The sequence below is a fragment of the Arvicanthis niloticus genome, chromosome 6 (genome assembly GCF_011762505.2).
Source record: "Arvicanthis niloticus isolate mArvNil1 chromosome 6, mArvNil1.pat.X, whole genome shotgun sequence".
NCBI classification, from domain to species: Eukaryota; Metazoa; Chordata; class Mammalia; order Rodentia; family Muridae; genus Arvicanthis; species Arvicanthis niloticus.
In genome coordinates this window covers 45,083,820-45,108,833 of record NC_047663.1, presented here as the reverse complement: position 1 = coordinate 45,108,833, position 25,014 = coordinate 45,083,820, and the positions used below count along the sequence as shown (strand labels likewise).

General features: G+C 47.3%; 1 protein-coding gene across 5 annotated transcripts in view; it reads right to left on the bottom strand.

The window, feature by feature from the left end:
- Positions 1-21,312: 21,312 nt before the first annotated feature.
- The window catches only part of Gosr1 (golgi SNAP receptor complex member 1), a 36,744-nt gene continuing 33,042 nt past the window's right edge, over positions 21,313-25,014 (bottom strand). For all 5 annotated transcript variants that reach the window (XM_034506197.2, XM_034506198.2, XM_076936280.1 and 2 more), the window contains one exon: positions 21,313-24,936. In XM_034506197.2, coding sequence (XP_034362088.1) covers positions 24,812-24,936 — 125 coding nt within the window. In that variant the 3' untranslated portion in view covers positions 21,313-24,811. The remainder of the gene's footprint in view (positions 24,937-25,014) is intronic.

The following is a 25,014-nucleotide window of genomic DNA, read 5'->3' as shown; positions in this document are numbered from 1 at the left end:
TATTCTGGCTGTGTTGTCTTGTTCATCTATGGGCCTTAATCCACTCATGTAAAGGGATGAGCCAGTCTAGAGCAGGCTGCTCATCCTGGCCACACTGGTGGCATTAACAGAAGTACCCAACCTGTGGTTCATGGAACATATGTGTCCCTGAATGAATAAATGAAGCTAAGCCTATTTGTAGATGACAACATCATGTCTCGGTGTCAAAAGTTGGACATCCCTGCTTTATAAGGCTCTGATACCTGGGTCCCATACCTGGGTGCCAATCCTGATGGTCCTTCAAGGCTGAGACAGATCTGGACTCTAGAGTCTTGCTTCTCAAAGTGTGGACAGGACCATTAGCATGGGGACATCAGCAGAGTTGTCAGTCACACCCTACATTCTCACTTTACAGATGGGAAATGATTCACATGCTTTAATACAGGAGTAGTGGCCACGGTGCCTTAGCCATGTGTCTCCAGCTCTCAGTCACTGTGCTCAGACATTCAGGCTGTGGAGAAGCACCTCAGGCCTCACCTTTTCCAGGAGTGCTCTCTCTACGGACCTTCACCATTCAGTTCTTTTTTGAGGGTGTTGGGGATTGAACCCAGGGCCTTGCACACGCTAGGCAAGGATTCTGCCACAGAGCCACATCCCAGCATCACTGGTCCTTCCTTCCTTTTAAGGGTTTATTCTAACAACCTGACAATACCCAGGTTCTTGCTTCTCAGTCATCTTGTTTGCTGAGATGCCAAGGGCAGGGCAGGATAAAGCCCAGCTCAGCTTAGTGACTGTTTCATAGCAGTAGAGAACTTTACCCCACTTTCTAAACTGTTTTCCAGTGAGGTTGCAGCCTAGGTATGAGGGCAGGAAGCTCAAGGTTGGTATACGCCCAGATTGCAATACTTGAGGGATAGTAGGTCTTCTGGAAGCTTTGTTGGGGCATGGGGAGGAAGGCCATGCAGATGTTTGGATAGACACTTGTACTTAAAGCCAAATGAAGACTGTAGGCTCCCGAGGTCATTTTTCCTCAGCTTCCAGGACTAGATGGGGAAGGTAGTAGGAGGAAGGCACCTTGGGAAGCTCACTGCCTCTTGCATTCCTGGCTGTATAGACATTCCCATTCCAGGGGTCCCCGTGCCATTCCTAAGTGGCCTCCTGTAGACAGAGAAAGTAGGAAGGTTGCAAAAGACCTTCCTTTCTGTCTGTAGCCCCTGACACTGACCCCGGGACCACTGAGGGCAGCTGGGTTTCAGAGTCCTCAAGTACCACTCCACAATCAGCACAGGGCACCGCTCTTTCCCTAGGGCCTTTAGCAGCTGAGTGGGTCAACTGGAATCTGGGCCCCACCCAGGCTGCTGCCTCCTGCATTATTGATGTGCTGCCTGGCCACGAGGATGAATAATTCACCAAGACAAGGAAACAGAAGGTTCACCAACTGGAGGCATCCCAGCTCCCCTCCGCCCTCCCCTGGCTTTCAGTTTACTTTTTTTGTCTTAATGGGTCTTTCGGAACCTCAGCCTTTTCCTCCCACCTACGGGGGAAGCATGGGAATGGCCTCTAACACTTGAAATCGCCACCAATCTAGTCCAACCCAGGATGGAGTTGCCCACAACCTGGAGACAGCCTCACCTCTCTGAGCCCCTTTGACTCATGGGCAGATGAATGGGGGATCCCCTGCCATAGCCAACAATGGTTGTGAACTGTGCTGACCACATTGTTTATAATTAATGCTGGCTCCTGTCAGTGTCACCAAGAGCTTGGGAAGGGGAACATGGCTTGACAGCTCATAGCTTCAGGAGAATGGGTGTCTCTAAGAGTGGGGACTCTAGCCAGGGAGTCTTTGGGTGGGGTTGGGGGCGTGGCAAGAGGGATCAAAGGGCAGAGATTGGAAAGACGTATAGAATCATCCAGAATCCTGCAGTGATTTCTCCTCCTTGATCAGTTTCTGAAGTCTAGTCTCCGGGGCCTCTACACAGGCTGGAAAGACTGTGGGACACAGAGCTGCCGCAGGAGGCTAACAGTGGGGCTGGATAGCAGTCTGGATATGTTGAAGATCGTGAGCTTAGTTCTGATCAGCTGAGCACATAGTTACTAAAGGTAACTGACTCTCGGCTAAACTCACCTGTGCAAGAAACGGGGGCTTTTCCTTCAGTCTAATTTAATTTCTCCTTTGTCTCCGTTCTGCCAGGTAGATGCTTTGACTGACACAGATCTCTGTCCCCTACCCTTGAGGGTCACAGTAGGCTAAGGTGCCAGTGATTTGGCCCTCAATGCTGTCACCGAGATGTCTCTATCTCATTATCCCTAATCCCTGTGGATGGTGCTGAGTCAATCTTCAGTCCCCAAACTGCTGTCCTGCCTTTCCTGCACAGGGACAGTTTGGTTGAATGAGCATAAGACAGGCCCTCCAAACCCTGGTGCAGACAGGACAGGATTGTTGAACAAGAAGGCCATGGCCGGGTGTAAGGCTTAACAGTAGGGAACTTTACACTGAACCTTGGGTTTGATCCATGGCACTGCAAGGGGAAAGAAAAAAAAGTGCAGACATGGGCAGTTCGGGCAGATTCAATGCTATCATTCATGTTCCAGGTACATGCATGGCATCTCTCTATCTACGGCCTACCTCATCGCCACAGGATGGCTGCTACAGTTCCATGGATTGAGAAGGAAGAAAGTGGGAGGGCATAGGACATGTGAGAATTGAGTAGGTGTCCTTTGAAAAGCCTTCCTGGAGGCTACAATTAGGACTCCTGCTTCATGTTCTTTGACCATGATATACTACAAACCCACCCCCAAGCTCCGGGTCAGCCACTGAGGGACGAGCTGCTGAGTGTCTCCTGTGCTGAGCTTCAAAACTTACATTCCAGTGTCTGGAGAGACAGACAGATGGACACACACTCACAGTTGTGTGTGTTAAGAGGCATCTATGAGCATGTGTGCTGGGGGACCGCCTGCTGATCAGTGGCCTGAGGAAGATGCTCACACCATTCTGGTGTGTGGAAGATTCAGTGTCTAGTTAGAGCCAGGCCAAAGGTCAGGGTCCAGTTGGGTCAGTGTAGGGGGTCCCCCTACAGCCAGGCGGGGCCCTGATTCATACCCGTGTGATCAATCCACATACCCTTAGTGTAGGTGGATTGATGCCTCAGTCAGTGTGAGTGACTGCTGGCACACTGACATAAACATCACCTCAGATGAATGGACCATGAGGTCCTCAGCAGCCCTGCCTTATAGAAAAGGGCTTTGTCATCCAATAGGACCCTCTGGATTAAATCAAGTTGAATAAGCGGCTGGAATGAAAGACTTCTCTGAACCTTTAATAGGCTGATGGGCCTGAAGAATTTCCAAGATAGAACATTCAGTATTTCTCATGTTCATAAATTCTATCGTTGAGAGGCGTTTAAAAACAAACAAACAAAAAACCTAAATTAGATTTGCCATTCCAAGTATTTCTCTAAGTTATTTTAAAAACTCTTTGTAGACATCTTTTATTTATATACTTGGGACTCCCTTATGTAGAACAGGATGGCTTTGAACTTATGACCTCTGGCTTCAGCTGAGCATTGGGATCACATCCTTTTTAAAAATGGCTGAATATACAATATAAACCATACCTGTTTACTGGTTGGTCTTTCCTCACACCGCTGGGTGTCCCTGTCTCTAGCTTAACTGTCTCCACTTGTTTTTCTCTCTATAGGTCAAACACCAAGGGAGTAAATTCTGAAGGAGCTTGGGGGTGGATCTCCTGATGGCCCATACCTGAGCTCCATGCTCTTTCTGGACCCGTGATAACTACCAGAGCCCAGCTTCCCGCAGGGACAGCTGCTCTGGTCGCTGTGGCAATCTAGGAATCAGGAAAGGGGAAGATGCTCTTGAACGAGACTGGAAGCCCAGGCCAGGCGGCCAGGAGCCTGGCTCTGAGGCTGTCTAGACCAGACTGTTGGGGGTTCTCTGGGAGTGGTAACTGTCATTTTCCTTATAACTCTGGAGAGTTCCAGGGACCAGAGTCTCAGTTAGAAGCCTTAAGCTGCTGGGGCAAAGGTCAGGCTGGGAGGTTGGGTGGTTGAGGCTGAACCTTCACACCCACACAGGACATAGATGCCCTGGTTCCTCATGATGCTCTGCCCCTTGCATTTTCACTGTATGAAGATTATCTTTTAGAAATTGTTCAACCTGATTTAAATTTTTGGTTTCTCCAGGATATTTTAACAGGAATCCTCTTTTGCATAGTTGACTGTCAAAAGTTTCTGGGTGAGAGGGAACCTTTATGTTCTTGGGACACTTCCGGGAGTATAGCCAGCAGCGGACCAGTGTCCCAGAGGTCCCTGTCCGATGGTGCAACCCTCAGCCTAACTCTAAGACAGCTGTCCAAGTCTGTACAAAAGTGACACTGGGGGTGTAGCTCAGATGCTTGCCTATCATATGTGAGTTTCAGGGTTCCATCCCCGTACCCCACAATGAAAACCAAAAACAAAGGAAAGAAAACCAACACAAGGTCTATGAATGGACCAAGCTGCTGGCTGTGATCATGTGGTATGGTCTTGGCACTGGAGAGATGATGAAGCCAGCCTTTGTTTGAGGGTTTCGTTGTGGAGCCCTAGCTGTCCTGGAACTTGTTTTGTAGACCAGGTTGGCTCTGAGCTCAGAGATCCACCTGCCTCTGCCTCTCAAGTGCTGGGATTAAAGTGTACACCGCCATGCCCAGCTAGCTCTCTCTCTCTCTCTCTCTCTCTCTCTCTCTCTCTCTCTCTTCATATATATATATATATATATATATATATATATATATATATATTTGAAGCATTTGGGGTTTTATTCCAAATAAACTATATCATCAGAAATTTAGAGCAAACCTCTATTCCTGCATTACTTTTATAATTCATAATTTCATTTAAAAAATAAGAATGTATGAGGGAGGGAGGAAGAATTATTCCCCGTGATCCATTAGCTGAGGCAATCAATGTGAATATCTGAGCATTCGTCTCTAGGCTTTTAAAGGGGAGTTTGTTTTGAATATATAGTGAGAATCACTTTGCAATAGGGCTTGGCTAAGTGCTCTCTGGCCGCTGGACTCCTTGACGCTTTTAAGCCACAGGCCTCTTCTGTCCCTGCAGCCGGCCTCCTTCAGAGGTTAGCCTCACAGACTGAAATGCAGAAGGAGTCCTGGGAAATGAAGCAGTCTGGGAGGGGTCAGAAGGGCAGGGTATCCTGAACCCTGTTCTACCCACTTGGCAGAAACTTCAGGAAACTGCCTTCCCACTGCACCACCAGGGACACCACAGAAGTCCATCCTCCTGTCCCATGCTTTGGATTTCATGGTTCTGGGACTGTCAGCACCCCAGACCTGGAAGCTTCTACTAGGTTCCTGACTCCAGTTCCTCTTCAGTCTCACTCTCTTTATCTTTCTTTGTCTTAAAACTGCTCTCCTGCAACCCCAGATGCAGAGGCCCAAGTCTGAGCCCCTCCTCCCCCTTGCTGAGAGTTGCAGGGTTGGAGCGGCACCTAAGTCAAATTCCACGGGCCTGTCAATGTTCACATTCATCTTTCTTGTCAACTTGAAGGGATTCAAATCCACCATGGAAACTCACCTCTGGACTGTCTGTGTGTGTGTTTCCAGAGAAGGTTGACTGAGGAGGCAAGACCCAACCAGACGTGGGTAGCACCATCCCATGACCTAGTGTCCCTGACTGAATGAAAGTAAGAAAGCCAGCAGGGCACCAGCATTCGTCTCTCTCTGCTTCCTGATTCCAGGGGTCTCAGTCCCCCGCTCCCCCCCTCCGCCCCCGCCCCCATGCTGCAATCTTTCTCTACCAAGATGAACCATACCATTAGACCAAACAAACCCTACCCTCCCGGTGTTGCTCTTGTTGTATTTTCTTACAGCAAAGAGAAAAAAAAGTAACGAATGAACCTAGCTGTCTGTTGGGGGTCGGGTAGATTGGAAGGCCATAGTTCTGGCTGGGAGCTGGAGATGTTCCCTAGAGAGGGGAACGCAGAGTTCCCAGCAGCCCAGCCTGTTCTCTGGGGAAACCAGGCTGGATGAACTCATGTTTTGATGGTGGCCCTGTGGGAGCTGCTCTTCGGATGGTTAAACAGGCAGGAGGTAAACACCAGCCCGGGGTGACAGAGAATCAGCCCCCAGTGCTGAGGGTTTAAGTGTAGACCGAACACAATGACAGCAGGACAGACTGGAGGACATAGGCAAGCATACTCTCTTTATCCCCTCCCTCTCTGGGGCGGGGGTGAGGGGGCGTGTTTTGTCTCTTCCCTGGTTTCATTCTCCTTGCATCAGTAATACAGGCTCACTGCAGCAAACTGGGAGAAAGGGAAAGAATGATTCCCCCCCCCCCCAACCCCCCAGCTTCTGGGGCCAGGCCCTGCCTCACACTCAGATCTCTCAGCTCCTCCCACCAGCCTGGTTCATCTTCCAGACTTGTTTACTGTCAGCTTCTTCCTGGTGCAATCCTAAATCCCAGGAGAGGGCACAGGCCTTGTCTGCTGTTTGCTAGGGATAGAGCACATAGTAGGTGCTTTGCTACATGATGGATGAATGAGCGAGCTTTGTGCACAGGTGTGATCATTCACTTCCTGCCATTTTGCATAGATACCCCCCCCCCCATGCACACACACTTGTCCTTTCTCTTACCCCTATCTTCCCCTCCCTTCCCTCTCTCCCTTCCTTCCCATGCTGGCTGGTTTAACGTCCACTTGACACAAGCTAGAGTCATTTTGGAAGAGGGAAGCTCAATTGAGAAAATGCCTCCCTTCAGTCAGGCTGTAGGCAAGCCTGTATGTCATTTTCTTAATTTGTGATTGATGTGGGAGGGCCAAGCCCATTGTGAGTGGGACCACCCCTGGGCTGGTGGTCCTGGGCTCTATAAAACAGCAGGCTCTGTAAGCCATAGACACAGGACGGTAAGTGGCACCCTCCATGGGCTCTGCATCAGCTCCCGCCTCCAGGTTCCCGCCCTGCTTGTGTTCCGGCCTTCACTGCTTTCGATGATGAACTGTTGTGTGGAACTGTGAGTGAATTAAGCCCTTTCCTCCTGTCTTAGTCACTGATTTCTTGCTGTGAAGAGATAACATTACCAAGGCAACTCAAATGAAAGAAAGAAAGCATTTAGTTGGGAGGCTTGCTTACAATTTCAGGGTTAGTCCATTTAGAGTCATGGGCGGGCATGGCTGTAGCATGGCAGCTCTCATGGTGCTAGAACAGTAGCGGAGAGCTACAGCCTGATCTGCAGGTAGAGAGGGAAAGACTGAGCCTGTCATGGTTATTTGAAACCTCAAAGCCCACCTCCAGTGACAAACTTCCTCCAACAAGGCCACGCCTCCTCCAAGGCCACGCCTCCTAATCCTTCTAGTCCTTTAAAACAGTTCCACTCTCTGATGACTAAGTATTCAAATATGTGAGCCTATGAGGGGCCATTCTTATTCAAACCAATACACTTCCCCAAGTTGTTTTGGTCTGGTTTCATCACAGCACTAGGAGCCCTAACTAAGACACTTCCTTTCTACACTGTCTCACTAGGTGGTCAAGCTGGCCTCAAGCTTGCAATCCTCTTGTCTGAGCCTCCCATTTGCTGGTCTCAGGTCGCACCCAGATTCCTACACTGATTTCTTTTAGTTTTTCTTTTTTCTTTTTTGGTAATTTGTTATATTTATTCCCCACACAATCATCATTTTGGTGCTTTTTAATTTAAATATTATTATTTCTCTCTCTGTCTCTCACTCTCTGTGCATGTGTCTGCATGATATGTGTGTGGGTATGTGTGACATGGTGCACATGTGGAGGTCAGAGGACAACTTTGTGTAGTCATTCAGTTCTCTTTCTACCTTTTTGTAAGTCTCAGTTCAACAGGCTAGTGTGGGAAGTGCCGAGCTGTATCATCCACCCCTATACTAATTTCTGTAACTGAAATGTTCCTGGGTTCTTCACCTCAGGTGGGATGGGGCTGAGGTCAGGTCCAGGATGCTGGCCTGGGATCAGGATAGACAAGGCACAGAGAACTGTCAGATGTTCCTAAGAACCCCACTGAGAGAAGCCCCTGCCTTGTGGGGCCTCCATCCCCTGGTACCCTTGTCTGTTTGCCTGCCTTGTGGTACCTTTGTCTCTGGGCACTTGGCAGCTCAGCACAAGTGGACCACAGAGGACCACTGAGCCTGCTAGAGATCTCACAGCCAGACAGCGATGGAGTTGAAAGAATCTGCAGACACAATAAGAAAGCTACCATTCAGGGAAAACATCAAACCAGAAACCTAAGCTGTGTTTTAATGAGGCTTTCAATTACAGAGGAACTGTGAAGCCATTTCAGAGAGCTAAGTGCCCTTTATGCTTAGACTTTGCTCTGTGGAAAGCCTTGATCTGTGCTGGTGAGGAAATGGATTTCATCAGACTGACTTCAGCAGCCAGAGATGGCCAGCTGATTCATTAACTGAGGCAAAGTTCCCAGGAACATTAAGATGGGGTGACTCTTGTACTTGTATAATCCATGAAGATGCTGTCTGGTATGGTGTGTCTGTCTGTTTTGCCCATCTGAACTGCAAAGCTTTATAAAACACAAGCAATCATGAAAACATGCAATTTAGGAATAGAACGCCAAAGTCCCTCAATTACAGACTTTCAGCACTTCATTCAGACCAGATATTAATTATGCTTGCTAATTCAAAAGGAATTTCCATAGCTCTTGGTATTTCAAGACTATGAATTCTCAGTGGCTTCAGAGATGGCCATTGAAATGGGCAAGCCCCCACCAAAAGGTGACCTTGTTCCAACAGAGAACCCCTGACAGGTTCTAATTTAAAACCCACAGGTCAGGGGCTGAGGTGGCTTAGCAATGTCACTGGCCTTCCAGAAGACCCAGGTTTGAGTCCCTGTGTGTGTGTATAAGAGTTTTGCCTGCATGTATCCATGTGCACTGAATGCATGCGCCTGTATAGGTTAGAAGAGGGCATCAGATCCCCAGGAACTGAAGCTATGAAAGCTTGAAACAGAACCCAGGTCCTCTGCAAGAGCTGCAAGTGCTTTCAACTGCTGAGTCATCTCTACAGCCCCGCCCCCAATAGATAGATAGATAGATAGATAGATAGATAGATAGATAGATAGATAGACAATAGATAGATAGATAGATAGATAGACAATAGATAGATAGATAGATAGATAGATAGATAGATAAACATAGATAGATACATAGATACATAGATACATAGACAATAGATAGATAGATAGATAGATAGATAGATAGATAGATAGATAGATAAAATCTATTTGTGTTCTCCACTGGTATCCTGAGCATAGAAGAGCTCCTGGCCCAATCGGTGTCCCCGAATGGTCCATTTTTGCATCAAGGGCAGAGTCCTGGCTGCCCAAGAGTCCCTGAGGAACTTGTGACGCAGCAGGTGGTGCCCCAGAGTCCTCTGCTCTGCCTCTCTTGCCCAGAGGCTTCTCCCCAGGCAGACGATGGGGAAGCCAGCCCTGGAGGCTCATCCTCTAATTGCCATGTGGTCCTTCAGGGAAAGAAAGAAGTCTCTTTGGAGTCTTCTCCCCGATTGGAGGAAGGACTCAGTGACACAGACATCCCAGGATAGAGGTAGGGCAGGGCATGTGGTTGGGGAGCAGAGATAAACTGATCCTTCCTAACACAGGGAGAAGGGGTGGGCACAGGGAGCCACACCCACAGTGAGTCTCGGTTCATTTCCCTAACAATCTTTCAGTTAGTGCCCATCCAGCTCTGATTTTCTTTATTTTTCTATTTTACATTTATCTGTTTATTTGTGTTGTTGTTGTTTTGTGTGTGTGTGTGTTTGTGCAGCACTAGGGAGGCAGAGGAGGCAGAGGCAGAGGCAGAGGCAGAGGCAGAGGCAGAGGCAGAGGCAGAGGCAGAGGCAGAGGCAGAGGCAGAGGCAGAGGCAGAGGCAGAGGCAGAGGCAGAGGCAGAGGCAGAGGCAGAGGCAGAGGCAGAGGCAGAGGCAGAGGCAGAGGCAGAGGCAGAGGCAGAGGCAGAGGCAGAGGTGGCATTGTTGTGAGTTTGGGTTCAGCCTGGTCTATAGAGCAAGTTGTAGAACAACCAGATCTATACAGTGAGACCCCATCTCAAAACAAACAAACCAACCCAAAGCCTGTTTAATGCTATATCCTGAGGCTGGATACTTACATAAGGCTTTTCTAGAAAGTTTGGAACAGCCTGGCTTCTAACAGTTCTGATCTGAGAGTAAAGTTGACCTAATCTTCACATGGTGTCTCATACCTTAAATTCAGCACTTGGGAGGCAGAGGCAGGAGGATTGCTACAAATTTGAGGCCAGCCTTGTCTACATAATAATACCCTTTTCTCTCTCTCTCCTTCTCCCCTCCCCCTCCCACTCTTTTTCCCTCTCCCCACATTCTCTCCCATACACAACTAACAGTCCCCCAAACCAACCAACCATTCAAGCCACTTCCCAAGTGCTAAGATTCCAGGCACATGTGGTGCTCGCTAGAACTCAGAGCTTCATGTGCATCAGGCATTTGTTACCTGCTGGTCTTTTATTTTTATTTATTTATCTATTTTTGCGACAGACCTCACTATGTAGCCCAGGCTGGGCTTAAACTGACAGCAGTCCCCCTGTTTCAACTTCTCAGATGCTGGTGGTTTTGAGTTGAAAAGGAGCCTATCCCTTTAAACTGCTACTGTAACAAAGATTCCTGTCCAACTGATTAATTAAGCAGCTGATTAAGTCCATACAGTCTTGATGTGCCGGGAAGAGTCAATTTGAATTCACTATGTAGCCTAGGCTGTACTTAAATTCAGGACAAGCTTCCTGCCTCTGCCTACCAGGTGCTGGGATTACAAATATGCACCATCGCTTCTGGCTTTCTGGTCTACTTTAAAAGGGGGCATGCTCATCTTTCCATTTTGGGGTCCTTCTCCTTGGCCTTTGTCAGTATATCCTCAAGTTAAAAAAATAGCTTAACATTTATTAGTAAACTGGAGAGTGTCCCTCAGTCCAAGTCATAAAACAGACAGAAAAGTAGGAGGCTGCACTTGGGGAGGAGTGTGCTGCACTTGGGGAGGAGTGTGCTGCACTAGGGGAGGAGTGTGCTGCACTAGGGGAGGAGTGTGCTGCACTAGGGGAGGAGTGTGCTGCACTTGGGGAGGAGTGTGCTGCACTTGGGGAGGAGTGTGCTGCACTTGGGGAGGAGTGTGCTGCACTTGGGGAGGAGTGTGCAGAGCGATCTGCTTTGGGGATTTTTAAAAGGAGAAGCCAATGTGGGTTACTTATTTATAATGGGCTAAAACTTGGCAACCATAGTTTAAAAGTTGGGGGTTGTAGATCTGAAAAATTAATCGGGTTCAGCCATCTGCAGAAGGAAACTCAGTGCAGCTTTTGCAAAACATGATGCAGATGAAGAATTAATGGCTTGGAAAGTTGTGGGCACCAAGTTATATGAAGAAACTGGCCACAAGGCAGTGTGCAGCCAAGGACTCTCAGTGGCTGAGAGCTCACCTAGTGTGTTGAGTTATTCCCTAAGTTTGATACTCAGCACGAGAGAGAGAGAGAGAGAGAGAGAGAGAGAGAGAGAGAGAGAGAGAGAGAAGAGAGAAGAGAGAAGAGAGAAGAGAAGAGAAGAGAAGAGAGAAGAGAAGAGAAGAGAAGAGAAGAGAAGAGAAGAGAAGAGAAGAGGAAAGGATATTGTTTTTGTGATACACAATCCAATTTTGTAAAAGAAGGGGAGGGCTGGACAGATGGCTCAGTGGTTAGGAGTGCTGGATGTTGCCAGGCAGGGGTGGCACACATCTTTAATCCGAGCACTTGGGAGTCAGACGCAGGGAGAGCTTTGTGAGTTTGGGGCCAACCTGGTTATATAGAGCTATTTCCTCTCTGTATACCAGCAGAGCTGGCCCTGCCCCTCACCTGCTGTTGCACTCAGAGGAGTGGGCCCTGCACCTCCCCTGGGCAGCAGGGTAGAGCTGGCCCTGGTTGTAGGGAGGGGGGATGGTTGTGGGTGAGCCTGCTGCTGGTATGAGAGCAGAAGAGCTGACCCCGCCCCTCACCTGCTGAAGCACTCCACTTTGCTTGGTGCACAGTAGAGCTGACCCCAAGGGCATGAGAACCAGAGAGCTCTGCCCCTTGCTGGCTGTGGTGTTGGATGGGCCAGTCAAAGCAGGGCAGGTGAGCTCATGCTAGTGGTGTGGGTGCGGGAGAGCCAGCCAGCTGACTAGCTCAGATGCCTCTTAGGCTAAGATCCAGGGCTTTGAATTGGTCCACCCCAACACTACCCCATGGATGGGCTGCTGGAGTTCATGAAGCTGGGCATCAACAGAATATCCAAGAAGAGTCTCAGTACTGATAGTGTAGCAGAAGCCAGAGGCCTTGAACCAGACCAACAACTCATTGTAATGAACTTTTGCAAGCAAAGAAGTGTGGGACACACTGTGACAAAGTACAGCTTCCACTTTGAGATTGTTTTCTCTCAGTCTGGGGAGGTTACAAGGATGAGGGTGGGTACTAGGGGAGGGGGAGGTGCGTGCAGTTGGAGTGCATGATGTGAAATTCACAAAAAACCACTAAAACGTTAAAAAAACAAAAACAAAAACAAAACCAAAACCAGCACTGGCTGTTTTCCCAGAGGAATCGGTTGGTTCCTAGCACTCACATGCCAACTGGTACCTATCTGTGACCTCAGTTCCAGGAGATCCAATGCCCTTCTTCTGGCTTCTTTGGGCACCATGCATGCACTTGGTACACAGACATGCATGCAGGCAAAATGCCCATACACATAAAATAAAATAAAATAAAAATTAAAAGGTGATTATAGCCATTACAAACTGTTTTGGAAATATGTCTCTTTTTTTTCCTATTCAGTGCATGTATTCTGCCATGAATAAACATTAATTTTTGTGAGGGAAAATGTAAATTTAAAATGGGAGTTGAAGAGTGTGTGGTTTTAAAGAGCTTGCCATTCTCCAGGGATTACAGGAAGCTTTTGGCCGAGGTTGAATTTCATCCTCGACTCAATGTCCACAAAGCCACACAGCACTGCCTCGGACAAAGTTTCTTTCAGAAGAGTACTTCCTTAGAGTTAATGAATTCGACAGAATTCCCTCTAGGGAGCTGGAGATGTACAGTTGGTAGAGGGTCAGCCTAGGCTTCAGGAGGCCCTGGGTTCGAGTCCCAGCACCGCATAAACTGAGCCCACCTGTAATCCCAGTGCAAGGATGGGTGGCAACATGGCAACAGAATCAGAGCCAAGGCTTTATAGTGAATCCCAGGTCAGCCTGCCTAAAAAAAAAAAAAAAAAAAAAAAAAAAAAAAAGGACTCAGTCTAGGAGATGAATTTTAATTTATGTGAAATTTTTATGAACTAATTAATTAATGGATTGGATTAAAGAGCAGGGCCAGAATAGAGTCACAAGGAGGTCTAAGATGAGAAAACATTCCTTGTAAATTCAATTCTTGCTTTCTTCTTCTTCTTCTTCTTCTTCTTCTTCTTCTTCTTCTTCTTCTTCTTCTTCTTCCTCCTCTTCCTCTTCCTCCTCTTCCTCCTCCTCCTCCTCCTCCTCCTCCTCCTCCTCCTCCTCCTCCTCTTCTTCTTCTTCTTCTTTCTCTCTCTCTCTCTCTCTCTCTCTCTCTCTCTCTCTCTCTCTCTCTCTCTCTCTCTCTCTCTGGTTTTTTGAGACAGGGTTTTTCTGTGTAGCCCTGGCTATCCTGAACTCACTTTGTAGATCAGGCTAGCCTGGAACTCACAGATAGCCCCTGTGCCTCTGCCTCCTGAGTGCTGCTCCTTTGCTTTCTTAAAAAGACTATGATGACCTTGGACTAGGTGCTTCCCTGTCCTGGGTGTTTCTCACATACCCAGTTCTGTCACCTCTGCAACATCTACATTATGCCCCAGGCAGGAGCCGAAGCAGACTGGATCTCTGCATTTTCAGAGGTTGTCCTCAGCAGGAAGAGCAGTCCCTTCAGTGTAAATACTGCGTCCTGCTTAGAGGAATCCTAGCCCAGACATCTGCCAACTGCGCACTACCATAAATGATTGAAAACAATCGGATGTAAGATGCTCACGGTTCCATTAACGGCTCAGCGCTCCAATTTCTACCAGCGACGAGTTTCTGAAGCGCTCTTGGAGAAGCAGGCAGCCTCTATACATCCATTAAGAGACATGACTTCAATACTGATGTTTTCAAAGCAGTCTATTTCTTTTTATAAAATATAATTTAGAAGACGGGGTGGGGTGGGGAGAGAGAGAAAGAGAGAGAGAGAGAGAGAGAGAGAGAGAGAGAGAGAGAGAGAGAGAGCTCAGTGGTTAAGAGCAGTTATTGCTCTTGCACTGAACCTGAATTCAGTTCCCAGTACTCAGATGGTGGCCCACAACCCTCTGTAATTCCAATTCCAGGGATGTGACGCCCTCTTCTGGCATCTGCAGACATTGCAGGAACATGGCGCATGGAAATAAATGCAGACAAGACACCCGTACACAAAATAAAAAATTAAAGTTATAAAATACATCATTTAGAGCATTAAAAAAAATACTATCAGTCAGGTGGTGGCCTTACACACCAAATCCCTGCACTCCTGAGTCAAAGGCAGGCAGATCTCAGAGTTCAAGGTAAGTCTGGTCTACTTACTTGAATAGTTTTGTTTTTGTTTTTTACTTTTAAAAAAGGTATATAGGTGGTAAACTCATGGAAAGACTGTCAACATCCACAACAACTAGGGAAATGCAAACAAGGGCACAGTGGGCTGTCCGGATGCATCACACACAATGTCTCAATTAGATCAAACGTTGATGAGGATGAGAGTGAGCTGGAGTCCCTATATGAAATGGTTTACAAGCTAGAGAACAGCTTAGAATTTTCTTAGCCAGCATGTTTGCCGCCATGACCCAGATGTTCCATTCAGTCATGAATCAGAACAAAGAAGTCAGTTTCCCCGAGCCCCACTGTCATGGTGGCAGCTTCCCATGTAATGGCCCCAGCCTGGGAACAACCCGGTGGAACAGTAGGTAAGATTCTGGGAAAATTCTCTCCTCCTCATACAGTGGGGTGCTTGTCAGCATCCAAGAAGAGGTTCGTGAGAACTACAGCTGATTCTATGGACAGGGATGGGCACAGTGAGAGGAAGAACACACATCCACAAGGGGCCCCCACAAGCCGTATCCTTGTGAGAAGAGCCAGGAAGCTTGTTCTCCCTGCCAGGTGAGGGTACAGTGGCCTTCAGCAGGCTGGAAGGTGGCTCCTCCATCTTGAAATTCCCAATCCTTTAGAAAAGTGAGAAACTGTTTAACCTAGTTCATGGTAATTTGTTATAACAGCTGAAAATGTGACACAAAGGCTTTGAAATTGAGCAGCAATCCACATATCAGAAAACAAATCACTTCTTAATGAGTGTATAATTCTCTCCCATTAAGAACATTCCTATTATCCCTAAGTGAAACCCAGTGCCCACTCAGCACTTGTTTCTTATGGGTGGTTTTAAAAACAAGATGCATTTCACAGGCAGGCTTGGGAAGAACATGCTGGAACCAAGGACACTGAGATGTCCATCTTATGTGTGAAGGAAAGAGAGAGTGAGGAGGGACAGAGAACGGGACAGTGGAATCTGCACATAACAGCTCTGTCATGAAGAGCAAGGCTGGGGGGCAGACCTGGGCCCATGTGAGGGATCTCATCCCCAGGAGACTGTCAGCTTCCACATGAACACACCCTATGGTTAGGGGTCTAGTGGGATCTGATGTCTGCTCCAAATAGTCAGGGCTGCTCTGCACAGCCCAAGAAGCAAAGGCAAACAGGTTCAAAGACACAGAACACAGTAACTTTGAGATGAGGCCCTGGCATGGAGATTGGACACCAGAGACCAGGCAGCTCTGCTTAGAAACTCAGGCCAATGGCAGCTACTGTTCTGCAGGTGCTGGGGAAGAGCTGTGAATTTGAACACAACATTTAATCTTATGTTGTATCCTCCTCTGTAGGAGAAAGCAACCCCACTAAAAAAAAAAAAAAAAAAAAAGACGTGTGTGTATAGTAAACAGGTGTTAGCTCACACTTCAGGGTTAGCTCTGGTCATACCAGCTGCCCTTCCAGCCCAATTACTGCCATCTTTAGGAGCTGGGCTAGCTCACAGAAGATCCTCCTAGCTGGGCTTATTGACAGCTGTTGTTTCCTCATAGAAGGAAAGGGGTGGGGGAGGGTTGTGGGACCCTCACCAGGGCATCCAGTCACCCCTCCCAACCAGTATGTATCCAATTCTTGGGGTGGGATGTATGTAGCCAGAGTGTATAGGCAGGGAGGAGGGAGGAGTCACTCTCCACATCGTGTGTAGAGCTTTCAGCATGGCTGCCTTAGCGTCACCAGCTCCTAAACTCTTACTCATGGCTTTGCAAATGAGCCCGATAAAGTTCTTAGTTCTCCAGAGTGAACTTCAGTGGAATCCTACCTGGGTTTGACTTTGGAGTCCAGAAGGAGGGGTACACACTGTTTTTTGTCTCTCCCAGGGAAGAAATTTTTGCAAGACTTGGCACGTACCTGGTGGGAGCCAACACTAAGGATGAGCTTGGGAAGAACAACAGTGGTGCTGCTGATGTGGGGAATGATACAGACAACCCAAGTGATGTTTGCAGAGGAAGTTTTGGCATGGTCCGTCGTCCCTGTTTGTAGTGGGGGTAGTGGCAGGCCACTTGGGTGGGGGATGTATATGTGGGAAGTCCCTGGGTGGCAGTCTTCTTCCAAATGGTGTCGTGTGGCACAGCTGCTTGATAGGTGGGGGGTCCACTCCAAGAATACGGAGATATTTCAAGAACAGCTCGTGGTCTAGAGCAGACTGGACAAGCCCTGGCAGTGGTGCATCGAGGGCAGAGGCATCAGCCATGTGCTCAGAGGTAGCCTGGCTGCTGCTATGGGTAGTAAGAGGTCTATCTGAGGCAGAGGTATATCCATATCCATGTGGTAGATATCAGATATCTATAGGATAGATATCAGACTGTCTGAACTAGCAGGAAATTTGGGTAAAAGAGGATGAAATGAAGGGTTGGCTTACCCTGTCTCAAGATGGGAGGCAAAGAGTAAAAGGAAACCTTCAGATCTGTATTATTATTTGTATTACTGAACCCTCCCAAGACCTCCCAAACCTGGAAATCATAGAAAGTGGGAAGCAGCAGAGGTGAATGGACATAGCCCTCAGCTCCAGCCTTCAGTACTAAGAAAGGAAAAAGATCCAAGAGCAAGCGTGTAGTTAGGGTCTTCAGTGTGGCCTAGTGTGAGAGCCCATGGTCACCAGAGAACGGTCAAAGCTGGAGGTGTGCAAGTTGGGAAGAGAGTCTTGAACAAGCAATGGCTGAGCCTCACAGGCTGTGGGATAAGAGAAGGATGGAATCACTTTGGAGCTGAGGACACAGAGAAGTGAACAATATCACCATGTACCTGTTCTTGACCCAAGCTGGGAAGCCTGAGGTTAACACCAGGACCACTGACGGGCTGGCTCGTAGGAGCTGTTAGATACGCTTGGTTATTAGCAGTGGAGGTCCCCATGGATATCAGGGCTGGAGGTCAACAGAGGGACAAGTGGCACTTCCGAGGAAGTGAGGGAAAGAACGCATGATGCCCAGGTTAGAGGCCTGAGAAGACAGTGTTCTCTACAGACTTCAGGAGGACCTGGACCTGGGATAGAGCTTTCGCGGGTTGCCGAGCCCGTTGGCAGGGCGGGATCTTTATGAGTAGCGAAGCCTCAGACAGACCTAAGTGACTGAAACTAGTATGTCTGTCAGATGGGGGAGCAATGCAGACTTGGTAAGAAAGGTCTGTCTGGGTTACTTGAAGGTAAATGTAACAAGAAGTGCATGGAGCCCAAGGCCCTTAAGAAACAAAACAAAACAAACAAAAAATGGGCAGAAAAGCCTGACTCTACTAAGGTGCTCCTGGGCCGCTAAAGCAGTCAGAGCAGCTCACAGAGGCACCCAGGGAAAAGAAGAAAATATGACAGGCTCAGCAGATCAAGCCTGTACCAGGGCTGCCAATTATCCCCCCCCCCAAACTAAGTAATTTCTCCTGCAGAAGGCTATTAAAGGGGCAGAGACAGTGCTGAGCCAGGGGCTCCCCAGCAACCAGGTGTGGTGGATAGAGAGGCACTGGTTGGGGCTACCAACACAGCTCTAATGGGAGCACCTTCTGCCCCAGGAACCAGCCTGACCCGAGCGGCAGGGCCAGCAGGGGCAGCAGAGCCAAGAAGCATGAGCTAGCACCAATGCCAATAAATTCATGGTGGCAGAGGTGTGTGTGTGTGTGTGTGTGTGTGCACGCTAGAGTATGCTAGAAGCAGATGGCAGCAGGTTTTTAGAGTGCTTTGTCAAGACTATGTAGCCTTACTACTCTTTATGGGATGAGGTTCAGGACTTTGGGGTATTCTCTCTCTCTCTCTCTCTCTCTCTCTCTCTCTCTCTCTCTCTCTCTCTCTCTCTCTCCTTTTTAAAGGAAGCTCTGCTATATAGGTAATAGCATAACGCTAACTTTCGAGGGTTTTGCAGATTTTGAAAACTCACTGGAGAGATATGTGTGTGCGGTGCACCAGGAGGAGCAAGTGTGGGGGGTTAGTTCGCGACGGTGTGAAGGTCAGGCGTGGTGCAGTGGCATGCTTGAGAGAGAGCTTCATGGTTTTGTAAGGTATAAGTGATCATCCCCACCCCATGTGACAGGGAGAAATCTGCAACAGCTTGGACCTGTAAGTGCTAACTATGAAGAAGGGTATCTTGTGAGAGTGGAAACAGAAGCCATAAGGGTTCCCAGAAGCCACAAGAGTGTTAAAAATCCCAGGGCGTCAGGTGGGTGAGCTCCCAAGGAGATATTTTTTAAAAGAGGCCTCCTTTTAAAAGTGGCCTAAGGAAGGGCTAGAGTCCATAGGCTGGGAAGGACTAAGTGAAGGTCTAGCTCTGGGTAGCTACAGCCATGCTGGCTGTAGGCCTTCCAGTGTAAGGTCATCCATGCTCCTGCCCAAAAGCCTCACCCATTACTCTGTAAGCAAGCCTAACAAGTCCCTGGGCTCCCCAGGGTCAACTCTGGTGGAGTTGTTCCTCAGCTTGTTGAGACTGCAGGAGGGAGGGCTCGACACTGTTGTCTTGCCCAGAGAAGGAATTTTATCATTCCTTCACACACTCTGCTAGACACTAGGGAGCTGTGGATGCTCTTCAACAGTCATGACAAGTCTCGGGCTCATAAGCTTCTACTTGCAGGGTTCCAGGAGAGGTTAAAGAGAGAGAGAGAGATAGGACATCTAACCACAGCAGCTGCCAATCCGGCCATGAGGACCAGGTCCAGTTTGTGAGACAGAGAATGGAGATTTATTTATTCTAGGGTGAAGAAATGTACAATACCACCTTCATACTGAGGTCTCTAATTTTTAAGAGACAACTGTTTGGATCTTACCCTCTTGGCACTGGGTTAAAAGCAGATACCAACCATATTCATATGTTCCTCAAGAAGTAATCCATTTCTGCAAAAGGCTGGGTGTTTGAAAATGTCTAAAAAAATGGGTTAAGTGGTCATCTGCTAAGAGTCACATCTCTGAAGGAGGCAAATGGAAAACCACACCAATGTCAGGACCAGTGATGGAAGGATCATTGTGGGAGAAAGAAAGTCTTCCAGCCATCATGGGAATTCCTCTAAGCAGAAAGTTAAGACTTCAACACCTGGTCTTTTAAAGTCTAGTGTCTTCTAGGTTAGCATAGAAAAGAGCTTTGCACAATGAGCAAGTTGGCTGAGCTGGGGGACTGTAGCCACAGTGAAGAATCCTAATGGCCCAGCTCAGGCACACAAATCTGTGCACGAGAGGAAGCTTGTTTTTCTCTTGGCTTTCATGCTAAGGAAAGTGTCCTCAGCTTCCAGCAACAGACTTGCTACCTCTAGCCATCTCTTGCTGTGAGATGTGAGACCAGGGCCTTCTGCAAGGAAAAGCCTGAGCAGGTGGCCACAGCAGAAGGCTCACATTCAGAAAGGCAGGATTGCCTTCACTTGGATGGCCATGCTGCTGGCCAGGAAGAACCAAGAGCTATGCGAGGGAGCGGGAGGGCAGAGGGACGTGCACTCTAAGTCAGTGGCCTAAGCATTTCCTTTGCTGTCACTGAAGTCCACCAGATTCACAAGCAAATGCATCTTTAGATGGGACCTTTTTGTCCAGCACTTGGTTAATGGCTTGCCTTTGAAATAAAAAGGTTATACAACCCTAAATGACTGCTTTGAAGCAAAACCAGTGATTTCTATTTTCCTCGTTTTCTTAATCTGGCAGCTAGAGTTAAAAGATTTTGTGAAACTAAGTGTTAAGATTTGACGTCACCGAGCCCTCAAGAGCAGGGGACATGGCTCAGTGCCTTGTCTAACATGTAGAAAATCCTGGATTCCATCCCAGCTGCGGAAAACAAGCCCACAAGACTCAATGGCTGAGCAAAGCTCGACTTTTGTTTCTATTCTGTGAAATGGAAAGACTCCCACAGGAAGGTGCTGGGTGCTATTTGTGTCCACATGGAGATGTGCACATACTCGTGGGCACACAGTGGGTCATAAGGTCAAGATCCCTATGGAAGAGGTCACATGTTGGTCAGGGGAATGGCTACTGCTGAGGAAGACAGGAGAATCTGATCAGATAGAGAATGGGGTGGAATGTGGGCTGCTGGAGGGAGCAGGGTTTCCCTCTGCAGTGAGGCAATGCTCGCAAGTTAGTCTTGTAGGTATGTAACTAGGGCATTAAAACAGCACAGTTTACACGGCTGAACTTTATCTGTCTGCATGGATCATATACGTTATACTGTTAGTTTTTGTGGTGCTGGGACACAAAGCTGGGGCTTTGCGCAAGCTTAGCAAGTGCTCTCCTACCGAGTCACAGGCAGCCCTGATAGTGTTGTCTTAAGAGGCAGAAAACATGAATGTCTGTTTCAGGGCCTGAGAAATGAGGTATTTCTGTGTTCTAGAGAATCAAGTTCAACAAGTCATTTAAGGAGACTGAGGACATAGTTTCTGACTAAAATATACATTTTCATCATAACCACTGACATTTTATGATAAAGGCATCCTTAAAAAAAAAATGTGTGCTTTACCTGTGTGTATGTCTGTACCACGTATATGCCTGACACCCAGTGGTCAGAAGAGGGCATGACACAGTTGTGAGTTGCTATGTAGGCACTGGGAACTGAACCCAGGTCCTCTGGAAGAGCAGCCAGTCAATCCTTTTCACCACTGAGCCCTTTCTTCAACCCCTCTCCTTCTTATTTTAGCCCAGACACCACCCAACTGTGGAGAAGTCCTCGCAGAAATGATGTCACAATCCCAGAGGGGCTCAAGTTATCTTGCCGGAACAGATAACCACAGACATGGCTATTTAGATATTTAATTTATTAAATTATATAACAAAGTTTCTTCTATACAGTCAGAAAATGCACATTTAGATGAGAACAAAAATTAAGTAAAAATACAATAATATTGGTTCCAAGATGCTATTTTAAAAGCAAAAAATTAGAAAGTGCATTTGGAAAAGAATAGATTAAAAAAATCTGTATTGGCATTTTTCACGAGGAATCAATCGTCTTCCATCGGAATAAAGTATGATCAGAACTGATTCCCCATCACTAAGAGCTACGAGGGTGTGGTACAAATATTTTGGTACTATGATTTCAGATCAGAGTGAAAAACAAATTCTTTAAGACATGGCTCAACTTTCCCAGCTTCTTACCAGATTATCATGCTTACACCTTGTTTCTTGTCCCCAGTTTCCTCTGAGAAAGGGGCATGTGGGCACACAAGGGAGTGAATGAGTTTGGGACCACAGTGGGGAATGTTACATCTTTTTGGAGATCAGGCCAATTAATGCCCCCTACTGTAAAATGAGAACGGCGCACAATCTGTCATTTGAGTAGGTTTGCTTGCTCTGTCACATCTGCCACAAATGACTTGGGCATGGCCAAGTATCTCAATCACTTAATATTACAAGCTCAAAAGCTCAATGAATTTCCAAAATTCGTATCTAGTTAAAGACAGAAGATAAAGTATTAGAAGTTGGGAAGGCTAGACCCGTTTTTAAAGCTACCTTTTAAAATCAGGCTGAGATCATCAGCAGTTAAGACAGGACAGTAACGTGGTGAAGGCCAAGGCGCCTCAACTCCACAGGGCTCAGTGTGTCAGAGCAGTGAGCATGCTTTCCACTCACACAGCCACACCCAGCAGGGAAGTGCTCAGCTATCTGGTTCCAGGTACAAAAGTGTTCTCAGGAGCAGCTCTTCCTCACCTGTCCCCACTTCTGAGTACCAGGAAGAAGCAAAAGACATTCTCAATAAAAGTGAATGTTGGTATCAAGAGAAAAATAAAAGGTGACCAGGGTAGGAAGCAGAGGATCCTTCGGCATCAGCTGTGGATCTCGGGAACAACGTACTGTGCACTACGTCACTGGGACACATGAGAAACTGTAGAAATGTACTGTTTGGAGCCAGGGTTGGTGGTATACATCAGGTAGCAGTTCAAAGGTCTCAGGAAGCTGAGGCAGGGAGTTCAAGGGCTAAACAGTGAGACGCTCTCAAGCCAGGCAGACAAACACACTTGGGATTTTCTGCTGTTTGTTTCCATTTTTCGTATCTTTTAGTGAAGTGGGAAGTTTTAAACGGTTACTAAAAATATAGTTTTTTTTAAAAAAAGATATTCTGTAAAAACCATGGCTATAGGAGCTACAGTTCATTGGGATCACAAATAAAGAAAACCCTCTTACCTCAGGCTCGGAAAAGAAATTCTTCACTGCCAACCCCTAAGCCTGATAACTGGGTAAGTCCAAAATGGGAGAAATAAACTTGAATATTGAATGTCATAAAACTGAAGTTCCAATTGGCAACCATAGGGTCCTGTACAGGGCAGAACCAGAAGGGGAGGAACAGTCTTTCCTCTAGGGCATCACAATGGAAGGTCAGACCCAGCATCTACAGATAGCATTCCCTGAAAGAACCGATTTACTCTCAAAAAGAAAACAAGCAACACAATTCTATGTGTTCAGCTGAGCACAGCCTCCGGGGGTGGCCCACCTGCTGCCGGCTGCTGTGCCATGGCCGGCTGCCAGCAGTGGAGCAGGACCATGTCCTAGCTACGCTCACTCATCAACTTTAGTGACTGAAACATGTAATCAAACCAGTAAAAAAGGACTGGCTGTATATTTAAATAAATAACTTTATTTATGATACCTCAGATTTTATATATGCCCACTATAAAACAACCAAAGTCCCATGTCCCATGAAATCTAGCTGAGGCACAAGTGCCAATCGAGGCCCTTTGAAAAAAATCAAAGATAATGAAGTGTCAGGGAAGAGAAGTTCTGTTCTCTCGAAGAGAATTTAACAAAGGAATTTCCCTGATTTTTTAAGGTCCATAGAGGGAAATCTAATTGCCTTTTAAGGGCATGCCCAGTCAACAAGCTGATTAACCCATATTTAGAAAAATAAACCCCATAATTAAGAAAAATATATCAAACGCCTTTCATGCCCAGAATGTACTAACACTTCAAACGCTAGAATGTCAAACCTGTCAGTCAGTCCCAGACTGGGTGTCAGTCTATCCATGAGCAGTAAGTATATCAAGTTGGCCCAGGGGCACCATTCCCACACCACAGAATGGTAAAGAGCTACACTCTAATGTCCTCACTGCCCGTGGACAACATGCTAGAGGACATTCCAGGGGGACCAGGAGCCTTCTCTCTCAGTGAGCACAGATGTTGGAGTCTTTACACTATCTGCTAGTTCAGTAAGACAAGTTACCAATTTACAGATGCTGAGAAATGGCTAACCTTGAGAAGCACTCACAATTCTGTCACTGTCCAAAGTAATAGAGAGGTGCAGGCAGGCGTCACAGGCCCTGTCAGTGGTCATCCTGTGGCCTGTGAGTAGGAAGGAGCTTAACAAAGGGAAGACCTGCACAGGGCAAGCGTACTGTGGCATCAGGCTGCAGGCTAACCTTGCTATAGGTTGCATAACACTGACAGATGGGAAGGCCTGGAAAGCCACTCCTCACTGAGAACCAAGTCCTCTTCCTCAGTTCCTAGTATTAAGCTTCACATGTCATGGGACAGCTAGGGGCAATGACAGACACTGGCTAGCTATCAGTGAAAATGCAATTTTATCATGTACAAACAAATTATTAACCCAATGGAAGAAATACTAATGACCAGCTTCTTTGCGAGGCCTGCCATTCTGATGTGTTGGCAGCGGTACAGTTGACCCAGGGCTCACAACTGAAACAGAAGAGAGGCACCCTTTCTACAGTGCTCTCCATTTCAAACCGCCTCAAACATGAAGCTGGCCTATCACCAGCTTACAGATTCTGTGGGAAATGGAATTTTTCTTGACTGCCAAGAGTTAGGGACACAGAAGAGAATATAGATCACAGAGTATCAGCAAAGGGCAGCTGATTTCTCATCACAAGTGTTAAATAAAAGGACAAGAATTACTTTTATTCACATCCAATCTCGTGGCTGAAAGTGAAGCCATCTTTGGATGTAGAGAGCCTGGTGCTGTGGAGTCCAGCTGTGAGGCCCGCTGGTCAGCTGGCTTCACCAGTCACTGAAGCCCTGGTTCTCAGCTTCTGCTTGCTTACCTCCTAGGGAGACACAAGCAACTGAAATCTTTCGTTGTTTTTAAAATTAAAAACAGAGTAATGTGTATTAGAAAAGATAGCACAGAAAAACTGTGGCTTCAGCTCAGTCTGACCAGGTCAGTGCCACGGGTGCAGTTTAGAATTCATCTGCTGGCAGGCTCATGGCCGAGCCGGTCTTTCTCCTTCGTAGGTTCCCCACTCCAGATCAGGCCATCAAGATGGTGGGCAGAGAGTCCTGGGGCTGTGCTTTCAGTGGAATGCATACAGCAGCAACAGGATGGTACAGATGCCAATGACGCCTCCAAGGATGAGCGAGTCGCGCCGTTTCCTAAGGTTGATCCTTTGTATCAGGCTGTTCACGGCAGGAAAGCGGTCTTTGGGAAACCTTGGTTAAGGTCATACTTGAGAGAGGCCTCTTAATGAAAAGTTACAAACAGCCAAGGACGAGAGAC